Source organism: Carya illinoinensis, chromosome 4, assembly GCF_018687715.1.
Source record: "Carya illinoinensis cultivar Pawnee chromosome 4, C.illinoinensisPawnee_v1, whole genome shotgun sequence".
Taxonomy (NCBI): Eukaryota; Viridiplantae; Streptophyta; class Magnoliopsida; order Fagales; family Juglandaceae; genus Carya; species Carya illinoinensis.
Genome location: NC_056755.1, coordinates 5,626,241 through 5,641,713, shown reverse-complemented (window position 1 = coordinate 5,641,713; position 15,473 = coordinate 5,626,241). Strand labels below are relative to the sequence as shown.

Here is a 15,473-nt window from a genome sequence, read left to right as displayed (position 1 = left end):
AATTACTAAAAATATTTTTTAAAAAATATATGTAAGGAATCGGTCTAATTCGATCCCGTTGGTCCAAAATTTATAGACCTCGAGACTGGACTATATGTCATCGGTCCGCATATTTTGAGATCGAGACCGACTGGGCCATAATTTGGTCCGGTCGATTTTGTCAGTCTGTACCGAATTACTTATGCCCTAGGCACGTCTATCATACCACGGAGCTAATGCTAATCGTGCAACTAAGTTATTGGTCAAATGATTGTATTTTACAGAATAAAGAGCTTATGCAATTGCTTCTTTTGAATGATATAATCAATACAATAGGGCAAGAATGAGCTTTTGCAATGTATACACATTTTTACATTCCTTTTCTTAACCAAAAAATAAAGGTCGGATTGCGATGTTACAGAATGGAAGAATGAATCTCATGCTGTGCCAGTGACTCTGTTCCTCTTCTGCAATGAGAGCAAATCTTAGCATTGAAAGGTTGGCCTTTTCAGCCAATTTTCTGATTGTCTCCCAAATAAATGCGGAAAAGAATTTCAAGCCACAAGTGACAAGTCTCAAAAGACTTGTACCTGTAACACAAGTATCTTTTCCCGCCCTACGCCTCTTGTCCATAGCTCCTCTAGATGATTAAACTACGATTCCAAGATGTGGCAAATGGAAATTCCTGGTAAACATCATAGGAGTAGTTGACATACTTGGTCCAATATGGTTGGAGATGCTCAAAGCGAATCTACAATCATGGTTTGACAGCCCATTGCAGTGGACAACCGCAGATTGTTTCACACTCCCCATGTTGGTGCTATTCTGATAGCCCAAGCCATGCATGTGCCAGATGGATCAATGGGAAAACATGCCCTTAAATGCAATCGAAGCACGGGCGGTAGGGTCCCAAGTTTCCACATTGTCAAGTTTGACTTCAGATTCAGCCACAGAAGAACCCGGAATCCAATTTAACTCCGCACCTCTTCCTTAATTACAGCAAGATCAAAAATTGCAAATACTATGAAGTAAACCTCGTATATACAACCTTACATGGTAGGACTATGTATAAGGTAATGTGATGGAAAATATAGTGAGGTGAACCCAAGATGTCAGGGTCTACAGCTTCTCCCAGGCCCATTCTTTGATCACTGGGGTGCACCTGGATGGGTCTTCAAATATGTAATCACTATCCAAGACTTCTGGTAGAAACGTGCCTGCTATCATTCAACAATATCTTTTCAAGGCCCCTTGATCAAGTAAAAATGGGCATTTGCCTGCATGTAATATTCTTAACATTCTTTTCAATCTCATAAATATCACAAATAATCCCCACAAGAACACAAGCCATTGTGGAAATGATGAAATCGCTTTGAATCTCGAACCACAATTTCTCGGTGAACTATCTTGGAAATCAACTTAAGCACAGAGTGACAGTCACCACAGATTCTAAGACTCTTAACAACCTGGATTGTTGTGCCAGGAGCAGAATTCATAATTGCAAATGCAACTGCCAGCTTCTCACTATGAACTTGAAGCGTCATTACCTTCTCTTCCTCATCAATGTCATGAGGAACTGATGTGATATTAGGCATATAGCCAAAGTCTTGCATCTTCATGGTTAGTTTTTCCAAGTACTCATAAATCTTCTCGTGTTGTGGGTGCTCTCTATCTCCAACCAAAAATACGTGAACTCTCCCTTTTAGCTCAACCAAACTGAATCCAGGTGATTTGACCAGTTGACCATTCTTCATAAGTATTTTCATCCTCTCAACGTCTTCCCACCTTCCAGCATCAGCATATATGTTTAAAGCAAGACATGATAACCATAATTAATTGGATCTAATTCAAACAATTTTCTAGCAGAGACCTCACCCAGCTCAACGTTTTTGTGAATTCTACAAGCCCCAAGAAGGGAACTCCAGACCACAGAGTCAGGTCTCACCTTCATTCCCTTGATCAAATCATGAGCCATGTTGAGATGGCCGGCATGCCCTAGAAGATCAACCATACATGCATAGTGCTCTACCCCAGGTTCTATGCCAAATTCATGGTTCATGGAGTTAAACCAATGCCAACCTTCTCCTAAAAGACTAGCATGGCTGCAAGCAGCTAGAACTGAGATAAAAGTGACATAATTTGGTTTGACCCCAGCCGTAGTCATCTTATAGAAGACTTCCAGAGCTTCTATGGCTCGGCCATGCATTCCATAACCAGCAATCATGGCAGTCCATGACTTTACATTCTTCTCCTTCATGCAATCAAATGCATTTCTCGCCATTTCAACTCTCCCACATTTGCTATACATGTCAACAACCGAGGTACCCACAAATACATTCTCCTCCAATCCCCTTTTTATAACCTAATATACAAGGACGAAGAATAACAAAGTTAAAAACTTGCACTCAGAATCATTTATCCGTAATGAAAACTTATCCTGCCTACTCTTTTAGCATGTAGTTTGTAATTAAGCTCTTTTTTGTATATTCCCTGTGTACTCAGGCTTTGCCTAATTATGTGGAACAATAAAATCTTTTACTTATAAAAACTTATCAAAAAAAAAAAAAAAATCTTTTACTTATAAAAAAAATCATTTATCCATAATGATCTGACATATACCGTATACAAAACAGTGGAAAATAAGATAAAAACTCTCAAGAGCAATAATACTTTAGTCTACATAAAGGTAACTACTCTAAAGAAGAGTACCTGGTCATGTATGCATGTCCCAATTCGCAGAGCCCCCGAGTTCGCACAGGCCAACAACACAGCCGATAATGTCACCGCATTGTGGCTGACACCACCATTCCTTAACATCCTATTGAAAACGTCCAAAGCTTCTGCGAACAACCCATTTTGTGCAAACATCCCAATTATCGAATTCCAAGAAACCGTATCCTTCTCTGCCATCCCGTCAAACAACTTCAAAGACACTCCCAGCTCGCCGCCCTTGGCATACGCATCCATCAAAGTATTCCCAACACCCAAATCCCCCTCAAAGCCCCTCTTTACCACAAACCCATGAACCCCCTCCGTAATTCCCTTCACGGATAAACGAGAACAAGCAGAGAGAACTGGGATCATAGCAACCGAATCAATATAATCTTCACCATATTTCCCATTCTCACTCTCCTCAATCAAAAATTTTTTAAAAAGAGTTAAGGCCTCGTGGGCGTCGTCGTTTTGGACATACCCAGTGATCATGGACGTCCAAGACACCACATTTCTGCGAGGAATTTCATCGAACAAAGCTCTTGCGTCCCTCAACTCCCCACACTTGGAGTACATGTCAATGAGAGACGACGACACAAAGATGTCTGAATCAAATCCAAACACCAGAGCTTGCTGGTGGGCTTGCTTGCCTGAATGAAGATCGAACAAAGCGGAGCAGGATTTGATCGCGCAGGGGAAGGAGGAACGGTCCGGTCTGAGAGAGAGCTTTCGCATGGACGAGAAGGCTCGAAGAGCTTCAACGGAGTCTCCGCCCCGAGCCAAGTCGGCGATGACGGAGTTCCAGGAGGAGACATTCGTTTTGTCTACGTATTTGTTAAACCAAGTTGTGAGGTTGTGGTTGGTTGAATAGTGGTGCCTGTAAAGGTTTCCAAAGTAATGTGATCGAAAGGGAGCGAGAGTTGAAAAAACCTTCATAATTTCATTCCCACCTCCTACAAACAATAACACATGAACCAAAATTCAAATGACTTCCAAACTATAAAAGTACGCATGCGGCTTACAGATTGAGCCTCGTACCGTATCATAATAGAACCTCTGTTTGAATGAAACCAATGTGTCATTTGATCAAAATATCGAGAGGAAGAGGAACACCCATCTCTCATGCGCACGACATCTAATGGACGGAAATAATTATTTCATGAAGTTTTAATAATAATAATATTATTATTAATATTAATAATAAAAGAACTTTTATATTATTAACTAGGACAATTCTAGTAATACCGATGGTTAACTGATAAAGTGAACCGATGCAGTACTATAAATGTATTTTTTTATTTTTCTTTTAATCATTTTTTACACAATTTTAGATATTTTTAAAAAGTAATAAAAAAAAATATCAATTTACTAATATTTACTTCTTTAATCATTAAGTAAAATAAAAAAAAATAAAAAAAAAATCGATACTTTTTATGGGTCAATTTTAGCATTGTCTTATTAACTAAGTGGTCTTTGATTGATATAATGAATAAACTAAGGAATACTAACAAAATAAATGCAAATTAGTAGACAACAAACTATCATGAGAGAGAGAGAGAGAGAGAGAGAGAGAGAGAGAGAGAGAGAGAGAGATGGAAGAGAGCTTGGGAAAAGAATCTTCTGCACATTTCAATGTCTCTCGTTAATCGTACAAAACAAGTACCAATATATATAACCCAATCGAGTTCCCATTTGCATGGGAACCGTAACAGCAATCTCGTGACCTACCCCTAAAATTCACCGTAATGATATCAATGAAATAGGAAAAATGGGCACTAACAACAGTGAAAACATAAGAAGAAATAACAAAGGCAAAGAAACATTTCTGGGCTAGATTTTTTTTTTGGAGGGCGGGCGGGCAGGCGGGCAGGGGAGCTCACATATGTCCTAGCCTTCCTCTTCCGTGGCAACACCACAGCATTCCTGTACTGAATTTTGTGGAAGTCACTTTATTTCAAAATATGCTGTGAGAAATCAATCAGGTAAGACTCCCCTGGTGGAAGACCAATAATAGTATCCTTAACCAAAAAATAAAGGTCGGATTGCTACGTTACAGATTGAAAGAATGAATCTCATCCCGTGCCACTGACACTGTTCCTTGTCTGCAAATGAGAGCAAATCTTGGCCTTCAAAGGTTTGCCCTTTCAGCCAATTTGCTGCTCGTCTTCCCAAATAAATGTGGAAAAGAATTTCGAGCCACAAAAGACTCTTTTATGAAACCAGTAACACTCGGATCTTTTCCTGTCCCATGCGTTCTGTCTAGCTCCTCTAGTTGATTAACCTACGATTCCAAGATGTGGCAATTTCTTATAAAATCATTGGAGTAATTGACGTACTTGGTCCAAAATGGTCGGAGATGCTCAAAGCCAATCTGCAACCATGGTTTCGACTGGCCATTATAGTGGACAACCGCAGCTTTTTTCACATGCTCAATGTTGGTGTTATTCTGATAGCCCAGGCCAAGCATGTGCCATGATGGATCAATTGGGAAAACATGACCTTTAAATGCAATCAAAGCAGGTGGTAAGGTCCCAAGTTTCCACATTGTCATATTTGACTTTAGATTCTGCCACAGAAGAACCCAGAATCAGAGTTAGAACCATATCTGTTCCTTAAATTAAATTAAGATAAAACTTTGCAACCTCTATGAAATACAATCAACAATAAATCCCCAAAAAAAGAAACCAACACTTTAAATTGAAATAAAAATTTAGGTCCATATCCAAACATCAGACTTCCTTGATACATTGTCATCCCACTAGAATATTTCCTAATGAGGAGGGTAGAATTGGTCAAAAGCTTGAAATTTTGATAGTTGAAGTGACTTCAAGGTGAACGGACTGAGATTTCACCAAATCTGGAAGATAGTAATGAACTAAAGTTGTCTGAAAAGGATGCATCCCTATACTTTATTAATTAGAATATCTGCAGAAACGATATCAAGGATAAATCTTCATCCTTTTTCTAACCCCAAAGGCTAAAAGGAACATAAAAAAGGTTAGCACCAATGGATAAGATATAGAAACTCCTGCCAGATAGAATTTCCTATTATCAATAAATTCAGTGCCTTCTTAATCCACAACTTAATAATCATAATAAGGGGGAAAAATTAAAAAAAAAAAAAAAAATCAGGTGTGTACACAGATATTTATAACACAAATATAAGTTATTTGCAAGAAAATGGAATACTTTGGTTTACCTCTCTCAACCAAGAGTGGTATGTTTCTCTTATATTTGTCTTCCTCCAAGCGCTAAGATCAAAGATATTCATCCCATAAGCCCATGCACATTCATCAGCGTCCAAATTCTTTGCTATAAGAGGATGGGAAAAATTGAAGTAGTTCCTAAAATGCTTAGACATGACCCACTCATCTTCACCTTCGCAAGTTTCAACAGCTCCATTAACCTTTCCCCCAAGGTCAATTTCCCAAAGTGGAGACAAATCACGCTGAATCACAACATCATCATCTAAAAAGACAACCTTATCGAGGTTTGGAAAGAGCTGTTCATATACACAATCAGCATCCTTAGTTTGGAATTAAAAGAAAAGGAAAAAAAGGTGGACGAAAGAGAAAAAATTTATCCAAAACAAAAATAAAATATATCCAATGCAAATTTGAGGGGTGTAATGTTACATTTTTTTAAGCGCTACTTTTTCAATGTTCCAAGTGTACATGGATTGCCAAAGATCCTATTTCACTGGGTGATATGGTCTCCTTGTCCCTTCTGAACTTTGAATATAATTGATAAGGTCCAGAAAGCCCCCAGACCAAGAACAGTTATGGTAGGCTTTCGATTCACTCTACATTCTCTCTTAAATAAAGCTTGCCCTTGAGTCTGGGAAGCACCTATTTCAGAGATAGCTGAGTGCAAAAGTACTTAGATGGGAAGCCAATAATTTACATTGAAACTACTTCAACAGACCCACATAATCATGCCGTAGAAGAAATACATTTTCTTTCCCTGTTACAAATATCCACCCAAACTAAGAATTCCATGAGTTTTTTTTTTCCTTAATTGTCTCCCATCTACAAATTACTTCGTAGTTTCATTGGGCATAGTGATGTTTAAAGAAGTAAGGCCAATTCAGTAATATGAAGTCATCCCTGTCAATATAAATTCAACAAACAATCTGAAGCATCCAATATTCTAGGACTGATGAAACAATTTGCTTAAGCATATTTGTCTCAGACAAAACTGGCAGCCCGCATCCCCAGTGATGCAGCTAATCTTCCTCATCCAAGAAAACGAATTTCTTGTCATTACTCATAAGACATGTTTTTCACCATTACTTTGGAATGGGGGTTTACGGGTGAGAGAAAAATCCCCTAGCATTACTACCCTGGGGATTGTCAGAGCAACCATACAAAACATGAACTGCCTACAATATCAAGCAACGGCATTATTTTTTACTTTTTCTTTTTTCCTTGAATAAACTGCCAGTAAAATAGATTTAGATCTCCAGAAACCAAATAAAGGAAAACAACAGTCTCAAATCACATACTATTACCTCTGGTATATATATACGAAGATGGTTGAGTAAGGATATATACTTTGGACTTCTAGCTTGCAATTTTGAAGCAAATGTTCTTGGAGTTGTATCACTGAAATTGGCCCCTGCAACATGATTACCGTGATAGTAATCCCTGATCCCATTTTGGTTCTCTACAGCTTGAAGTACGGGAACATTTTCTCTTGTTAACCAGTCAAACTGGTGAACACCTTTCACTTCAACAATAGCTGGGAAGACGGGGTTTAATGCAAACCATGAGTGCATACCCGCATAAGTTTTCTTGTCAGTGATGACATGGAAGACTATTTTTTCAGGTTTTAGAGATGACTGGACAGTAGAAGCAACTACGACTGAAGCAGCCAAAATGTTATCAGTTGACAGGATAAAGTGGTGATAGGAATTGTCAGAGAGCACAGGGAGTAGCTCTGGAGGAGGCAACTGTTTGCGTGCATGGGCATTTGAGGAATATTCATCGGTCAAACGAAGAGACAGACAGTGGATCCCTTTTGGTATGGAACTAGCTGCAAAGTGTTTGTTCATCAGCTCCGTAAATTTAGACTCCCTAATGTCCCTTTCAAATTTCTCCATCTGCACAAAAAGACACAATGTTAGTAGAAATTGTACTAAAAACTTAACATTCCATATAGGGAGGAGGGATAGGAAAAGGATTTGAAGGTGCTCTGTGTGTGTGTGTGTGTGTCCCCCCCGCCTCCCTCCCTCTCCAATGGCAAACATCCCTTCCTACTACAACATCCAACAAGTTTAGTACCACAGAAGCAATCCTTAACCTCCAGCAAAGATATGTAAAGAATTCATTTTCATATCATTATGCTCCCGAAAAAGACAAGTAATTCAGTATCAAATAAAACATGCATAAAAGGTACTTTTTAAATAAAGCCTCCTTACATTTTCATTTTTTTAAATGAATAAAAGTGTTTGAACATCGAAGAAAAACATACAGACAAGAGAACTTGGGATGAAACGAACTTAAAGCTTTGAAAGATAACATATCCTTGAATGCATCCAACACGACAATATCTTGCGTTTTTACTAAGCAAAGAGACAGTTGTAGATAAGAGATAAGAACTTCGGAATGTTTGTAATGGCAAAAGTAAAAACATGACAGAATCCTAACAAGTAACAAACTAACAAAAAGAAGCACCAAAGGATTATACTGTCAAACTGTTGGACAGATGCTGCAGATAACCTTTATATATATAAGTAATATTAATAGAAAGCAATAGGTATAGCCCAAGTACACATGATGTATACAAGAGAAATACCTATCTAGGATTTATAACCGATACAAAAAGTCATGGACACATAGTCCATTAAAATCTATCATGAGTTCGAAGAAACAAGGCGTTTAAGATAACTAACATGAAGCAATAAAAGGGGAAAAAATAGAGTTTCCAACTGCAATAAACTTCACATCAAAGTTGCATCTCCACAACTGAGAGTTGGGGTACGGATTAATAGGCTGAGCTCAAAAGGTAAAGGTTAAATACTGTGTTCTTCACTAACAGCATGGAACTAATCTTGGGGCTCCAGCAAGTACAAATGCTAAGTTAAAACTCTTGCAAGAAACCTTCAGACAATAGACATGGGATAAATGCACAAGACCACATATGAAATTAAATGAAATTAGGTAGGACCAAACAAAAGGTCAGCAGCGATCAACAACCAAGAAAAATAGAAAGATTGCTTTATCTTGGTGCAATCATCCGTAGGAATTGAGACACTCAAGATTCATAGGTAGCAACCACATCATATGAAAAAAAAAAAAAAAAAACACACCTTTCAGCTTTCACTAACCATGACAACCATACAAACACCTAGCCAAACATCAAGAAAAATACACAGGTGTCAAAAAAGTGCTTTGAAAGCCATTTCGCACTTTGTAGAAGCTATATTTGTCAATCAAACAGTGTAATACAACTTGTCCAGAACTAACAGATTCATCCTCACGAATAGTCTGATCATGTATGCCTTGGAGATGGAGCCAGAATTAAATTCTGGAATGACACTTGGTGTGGCAATGGTGCTCTAAAGGATCTATTTCCTGCACTCTTTAGGATTGCTATTGTAAAAGATATTTCAGTGGTGGACGTTAGGGAGATAGTAGGGAGACAAATCCAGTGGAATATCAATTTTAGCCGGGCGGCAAATGATTGGGAAATGGACAGTATTGCAGCTCTTTTCGGCCTCTTGTATTCCCTCCAAAATAACAATCAGCAGGCTGACTTATTGTGGTGGTTACCCACATGTAAAGGTATGTTCTTGGTTCGCTCATTCTATAAGTCTCTATCACAAGAACCTCATATTCAATTTCTGTGGAAAAAAATTTAGAGACATAAGGCGCTTCTCAAAGCAGCTTTTTTTGTGTGGACCGCGCCTCTTTGGGTAAGATCCTCACAACGAATGATTTGAGGAAACGAAGGGTGATCATCGCAGATTGGTGTTGCATGTGCAAGAATGGGGGGAATTGGTAGACCATCTCTTACTACACTATGATGTAGCAAGTGGGTTATGGCTAGATTTGGGTTGGGTTATGCCTGAGACAGTTGTGGCGGCACTGGCTAGCTGGACAGATTTAAGAGGCAATCAACAGATCAAGGCTATATGAAAGATGATTCCTATTTGCATCATGTGGTTTGTGTGGCAAGAGCGTAATGAACGGACTTTTGAGGACAAAGAGAGATCAATGGAGGAACAAAAAGCTTTCTGTTTTAGAACTCTTCGTACTTGGGCCATTGCCGTTAATTTTAATGGTCAAGCCTTTCATGACTTCCTTGTATCTATTGCTCCTACATAATTTAGGGCATTCTTTGTAACACATGGCTTTGCCTATTCTTTATTAATACATTTTGATTACTTATCAAAAAAATGTATGCAAAACAACTCCCATTAACTTGATTTAAATCACGGAAATCGTACTATCACTTCATTGTTTTTGAAGTAACTATCACTTTCTTATATTCTATGAATGGGATCAATAGAAAGAAATCTAGTCTCCCAGTATGAGCATGTTCATGTGCTTTTATGCAACCAACTTGCAATGCTAGAAGGGTTAAATTAAGAAAGAAATGCACAAAGAATTCCACTTCAGACAGCAGTTGCTGAGATTCTGTTTTTTAACGTTTCGGATGTCCACTAAAGTCAAAACCTTATGGTCATGAAATGAGGGTAGTAAGGGGGGAGGGGACTTTCTCATAATTTCATAAACCTAACTCAATCCTTTTTTATTCTTTGCATTCTCCTTAATTAAAGAGAATGAATACCGTTATAGAAAACTGTCGCAAATAAGAATCATTCTCCAAAGAGAATTTCAAAACTGTTATGAAAGATACCAAAGGAACTATCTTGTACAAAGACTAGGATTTTATTTAATCATCTTAAATGGTTTTGATGGCTCAGAATTGATAAAGATAACAAATTGTGAGATTAAAAATAACAATGCATGAAGAAGTCATTTTCATCAAGCCCTTGCTATAAAAAATATATTATCTGGACACATTTTATATAGGTCACACGCAACATACCATTGCCCTTAACATGAAAGCAAAGGTCCTTGCATCATAATGGCTGTTCTTCATTTCGGAAACAAGTTGACTAAATGAATCTGGCAGCTTTAGACCATGTGGGATTTCCTCAGTGTTCACTTGGTTAAGAATCTTGTAAAAGTCTCTAACCAGTCTCTGCAGCACCATCGCCACACCAACAATCCAGCATAAGTTAATAAGCGTTGTAGGCATGAAAGAGCAATCGAATTTTTCGTGAGCAATTAATATAAAATTACAGTTCCAAGAAAAAGTTACTTACTCCTGAATCATCAACCCTTCCCAGAAACCTTGGTCCCAAACGCCTGCCTAAACAATCTGAAGCACAAAGAATGAGAATATAGTCATGGGTCCACCAAAGACGGAATGCTATTGATAGGAAAAAAAAAAAAAATTCTAATCCCTTATCTGACTTCGATATGGATACTACAAGCAGTCCAGAGATCACAAACACAATGGAACTATATAAAAACTTATACTCTACAATATATATCCAAATTATATTTAACGTAATAACCAAAAAGAGGCAACATTGAAAAAATGAATCATGAAAGAACCACATTTTGACTGTCAGCATCTTGAAAATAGTATAGTTGATGCTAGCAAAAATAGAAAGGATATTATGAACTCAGAGAAACATAACGAACAACTAATTTCAAATACTGAGATCACATAATGCTTGAACATGCACCAGTAGTCCAAGAACTTAATAAAATGTTGTACAAGTACATGAACTCTCACTTTATAGTCAAATCCAATGAAAAAAACAAGAGAACCCCAGAAAAAGAGATGACCCAACAAAGCTTTTGGCATCTTCAAATATGAGATCAACCAATTTCGATGACACCAATCTATCCAATCCAATCCATCCAAGAAACCAATCCAATTCAATTAATAAAACCAATCTCATAACTGAGCCAAAAAAATCGACATGACAAATATGCACCGCATGGGGATAACACCATAACGTAATTCACCTCAAACAATTGACAAAAGCAATCAGATTCAGATACCCTAATTGACAAAAGCAATCAGATTCAGCTACCCCAATTCACATGAGAAAAGACGAGCACTACACGAAGACCCGATTCAACTCAATCAATTAACGAAACAATCGTATTCAAGCTACTCAAACCAATCGCACATATAGATCACCACATTGGCATGATAAAACAACCCAGTCCACATCAAGATCTATCACATACTATCGTGACCAAGCCAACATGTTAAAGAATTGGACCAAGATTGGAAATGCAAATGAATGAAGAGTTGATAAAATAGAGTACCAAATGAGGAACACTTGTTGACACCTTCAAGCGTAACAACAGCCGTGAGAATGAAGACAAAGGGCAACAAGAAAGCGAGGATCAGAATGGTGTGGAAGAGGGTCCGATAGGAGAAGTGGCGAGCTGCGACTTTGATCTTCATCAAGTCAATAAACCCATTGCTGCTGGATATAGTGATGCTTCTCATGCAAGGCGAGAAGTGAAGCTGCATCGTCGTCTATGCAGCCCCACCACCGCACCGAAAACCACGCTTCTACCAATATCAGAACCGACCCGACTCGATGAACCCACCTCCACCAATAGCCTCAAAATCCTCAACATCAGATCCTATCACGCACCGACTTAGACTAAATTCAGATCTATTTCTCTGGGTTTTTCCGCTCAAGTCTCTGTTTCTTGTTGGTATTCTACAAGACCGCATTGGAATATTAGCAAATGGTTCACTTATTGATACAAACAACCAAATCGGGCTCCTGGGTTTGGACCAGCTTTTTCTTCCATGAATTAAAGAGTGCTTCCCACGGGGAGAAAGATTCAGGGTCCGTGGAAGAAAGAGAAAATATGGATCTCTCTCTCTTTCTTTCTTTCTTTCTTTCTTAGTATGTGACGGGCGTTTTCATTGGTGGATCGCCGTCCGATCGAATAAATTTCATTTTCCCAATAAATAAACAATAATTAATAAGATTTCCATTCATTAAATTAATTAATACCGGAGACATTTTTAATTAAATTTTATTATAATTACGAACTAATCTATATAATAATACTAATTTTTTATATTTAAAATTTAAATTAATATTTTTTTAATAAAATTTACTTTTTAACTAATCACATTAAATTAATATATATATTAATATATAATTATATTTGTAATTAGATTTTTCTTTTTTTAATTTAAATATAATATTATAATACTTCAATCAAAACATTGGGTCAAAACCGTGTTGCTTTTAGACAGAGAGAGAGAGAGAGCTGATTGGGGTTTGAGGGAGAGACCTGTGGTGGGGATGTTTGACCCGAGGTTAGGGTAGACAATGGGACAGAAGAAGTGGGGTTCTTGTGTATTTTAAAGCTAAATTTGGATGTCTCCTATGTTTATGGGCAAGCTTAGGGCATTATGTGGGTAAGAGGGGTAGTTAATTTTAGTTAATATTGTTGATCTCATTGGGCAGAGGTGAAGTTTCTATCTGAATTATAAACAATTTACAGAGAAGATACAAATCTATCTTTTCATGCAAATAATGTCGAACTAGAGTTACTAGGGGTAGGGGTCACTATCACAATATCTCTATTCCTATACTTCTATCAAACTTCTTACCATCTCAACAAGAGTATTACATAAGGGCTCGTTTAGGTATAAAAAGTATTTTATCATTATAATTTTTTTAAATTTTTATATAAAATATAATAAATAATTTAATTTTTTTAAATCTCAAAATAATAATAATAATCTTAAAAAATAATATTTTAATAATATTTTATTTAATTTTTATTTTTCATCTAAAATTATTTTATCTCTGAATCTAAACTAGGCAGTCTAATTTGTAAATATAAAATGTTGAGGTCAAGATTTTTACTATCTTTAAACAAGTTTAGGGTATTGATTATGGTCATGGGATAGAACTAGGGGAGAGTAGCTGAATGTTTTAAGGAGATGGGCACCCATTTCTCCTAAGTGGTTGCAATGTTAGGCTCTACCAAAGTCAATCTTACTTGCTTATTGTTAGTTCATTCAAATTTGAGTTTGGATTATTTTCAATCGTATACGACAAGATAAATATTTTAACTATCAAGAAATTAAATAAAATAATTTCATATGCTGAGGTGATTTGATATGAATGAAGGTGTTGGTTTTGATATTTTTTATCTATTATTTAATTTACATTTGATATTTCAGCAGCATTAAATACAGTACCTGAACTCTCTGAAAACCAAGTATTCAATGCGTCGTTTTGTGAAGTGGACCAATGCAATCGAGAGGAGGGCTGTATGTCTACCATCCCTGTCAGGTATTAAATCAACCTTGCTGCAGAACAACAGTCATTGCTCCAACTAGTTGGACCGCCCCATCCTCAACATTATATGGACATTTCAATGTACCAAACACTTTGAAAAATACTCACACGGTCCGTGTTTATGGGGCTGTTGTTTTCCCACGTCAAATATGCATTAATATTCAAGAGACCCACCAAAATGCAGCACACAAAAGACAGAAAAAACAAACAGTATCTGGAGAAATTCTCGAGAAATTTTGTACAATTTGTTTGTCCCTACTGATCTATGATGAGTGTTTCTGTTCTTGTTGTGCAAGATACAAAGCCTCCTTGATTGCAACCCTTTCATCCTACTAGATAAAATTACAGCCCAAAACTAGAAGGAACCAAATAAACAACGCCTTTTCGTAGTAAAGATCTGATCTTTAAGGTGGTGAAAATTTGCTAATCTTGACGGTCAAATCTTAATGAAATGTGCTTTTTGGCGGACGACGACAAGGTTAAGCAATGCATGGAAAGTCGATGCCACATGTAGTATGATACAATTGGGCGACCAAAGTATAAAAGCAATTCAAGTCTTTTCATTTGGAGTGGAATTACTTTATGCAACCTCCACATGGGAGAAGTTTGATTCCTGCTGCCACTGCACTAAAATGTCATGTGCTGGACAGAGCAGGGTGGTTAGCAAGATGAAATATGCTAATTTTGTGGCCCACTTGACATTTTTAGAACGTTGTGTAAACTAATAATTCATCTCAACCGGGTTGTGTGTTGGTGGCTTGTGCTTGCAAGTTCCAGCTTCATTGCAACTATAGATTGAGATGTTTATATCTATCTGTACATAATTTTGGTGAAATGAGTGCTGTCAATTTCAAGTGAAATGGAGATGATATTGACTATTCCGTCTAACTCCACAGTCTTAGACGGAGGAAGGTCGATGTTTTGCAATACATGAGGTGCATTTTTGTTGTGCAAGCAGTCACAAAGGTCTAATAGAATGCAATTCAGTTCTTTAAAAAGTGTTTGCCAATTTCAGATGCCTTCTCTTGTTCTTCTTTTCTGAATGATTAGAAATGGAACTACTTGAAACACAAACTTTAGACCCATAATCAAGACTGACTCCAGTTTTAAACTTCATTGCACGAGTCTGATATTCTTCCATTTAGATGCTTCAAGTACAACTTCCCAGAGTTTTGATATTAACCCAACTGAAGCCAAAGATTCAATCGTTCACCTTTTATATTAGCATTATAGCATGAAAATGGATGGCTTTACCCACCCATTTGGTGCAGTTAAATAAGCACTGTCGGCTGGCCTTGGCTTCCTTCCCTCACTCATGCACACACATGTAATCCTGAACAGAAATATGCTGCTGCGGTCCCATCCAAAAGCATAACTCTAATCCCAAAAAGTAATGGCACATGACATG

The 15,473-nt window shown here is 37.3% G+C and overlaps 2 protein-coding genes across 3 annotated transcripts; both read right to left on the bottom strand.

The window, feature by feature from the left end:
- Positions 1-255: 255 nt before the first annotated feature.
- Positions 256-3,830, bottom strand: LOC122307118 (pentatricopeptide repeat-containing protein At3g26782, mitochondrial-like). Its single transcript, XM_043119772.1, is given in 4 exon segments — positions 256-1,789; positions 1,792-2,341; positions 2,689-3,568; positions 3,730-3,830. Coding segments are annotated over 4 exon segments (2,007 nt in total). The 5' UTR covers positions 3,816-3,830; the 3' UTR covers positions 256-1,298.
- A 465-nt stretch (positions 3,831-4,295) lies between these two features.
- Positions 4,296-12,681, bottom strand: LOC122307119 (probable galacturonosyltransferase 14). Of its 2 annotated transcripts, none has more exons than XM_043119774.1 (6): positions 12,075-12,681; positions 11,027-11,082; positions 10,747-10,902; positions 7,202-7,792; positions 5,891-6,193; positions 4,296-5,257 (listed from the first exon to the last, which is right to left on the bottom strand). In XM_043119774.1, the coding sequence occupies exons 1-6, from the start codon at positions 12,259-12,261 to the stop codon at positions 4,973-4,975; spliced, it is 1,578 nt and encodes a 525-aa protein (XP_042975708.1). In that variant the 5' UTR covers positions 12,262-12,681; the 3' UTR covers positions 4,296-4,972. The 2 variants fall into 2 exon arrangements, with proteins under 2 accessions (XP_042975708.1, XP_042975707.1); XM_043119773.1 differs by having other exon boundaries at positions 12,051-12,680.
- Positions 12,682-15,473: the final 2,792 nt, after the last annotated feature.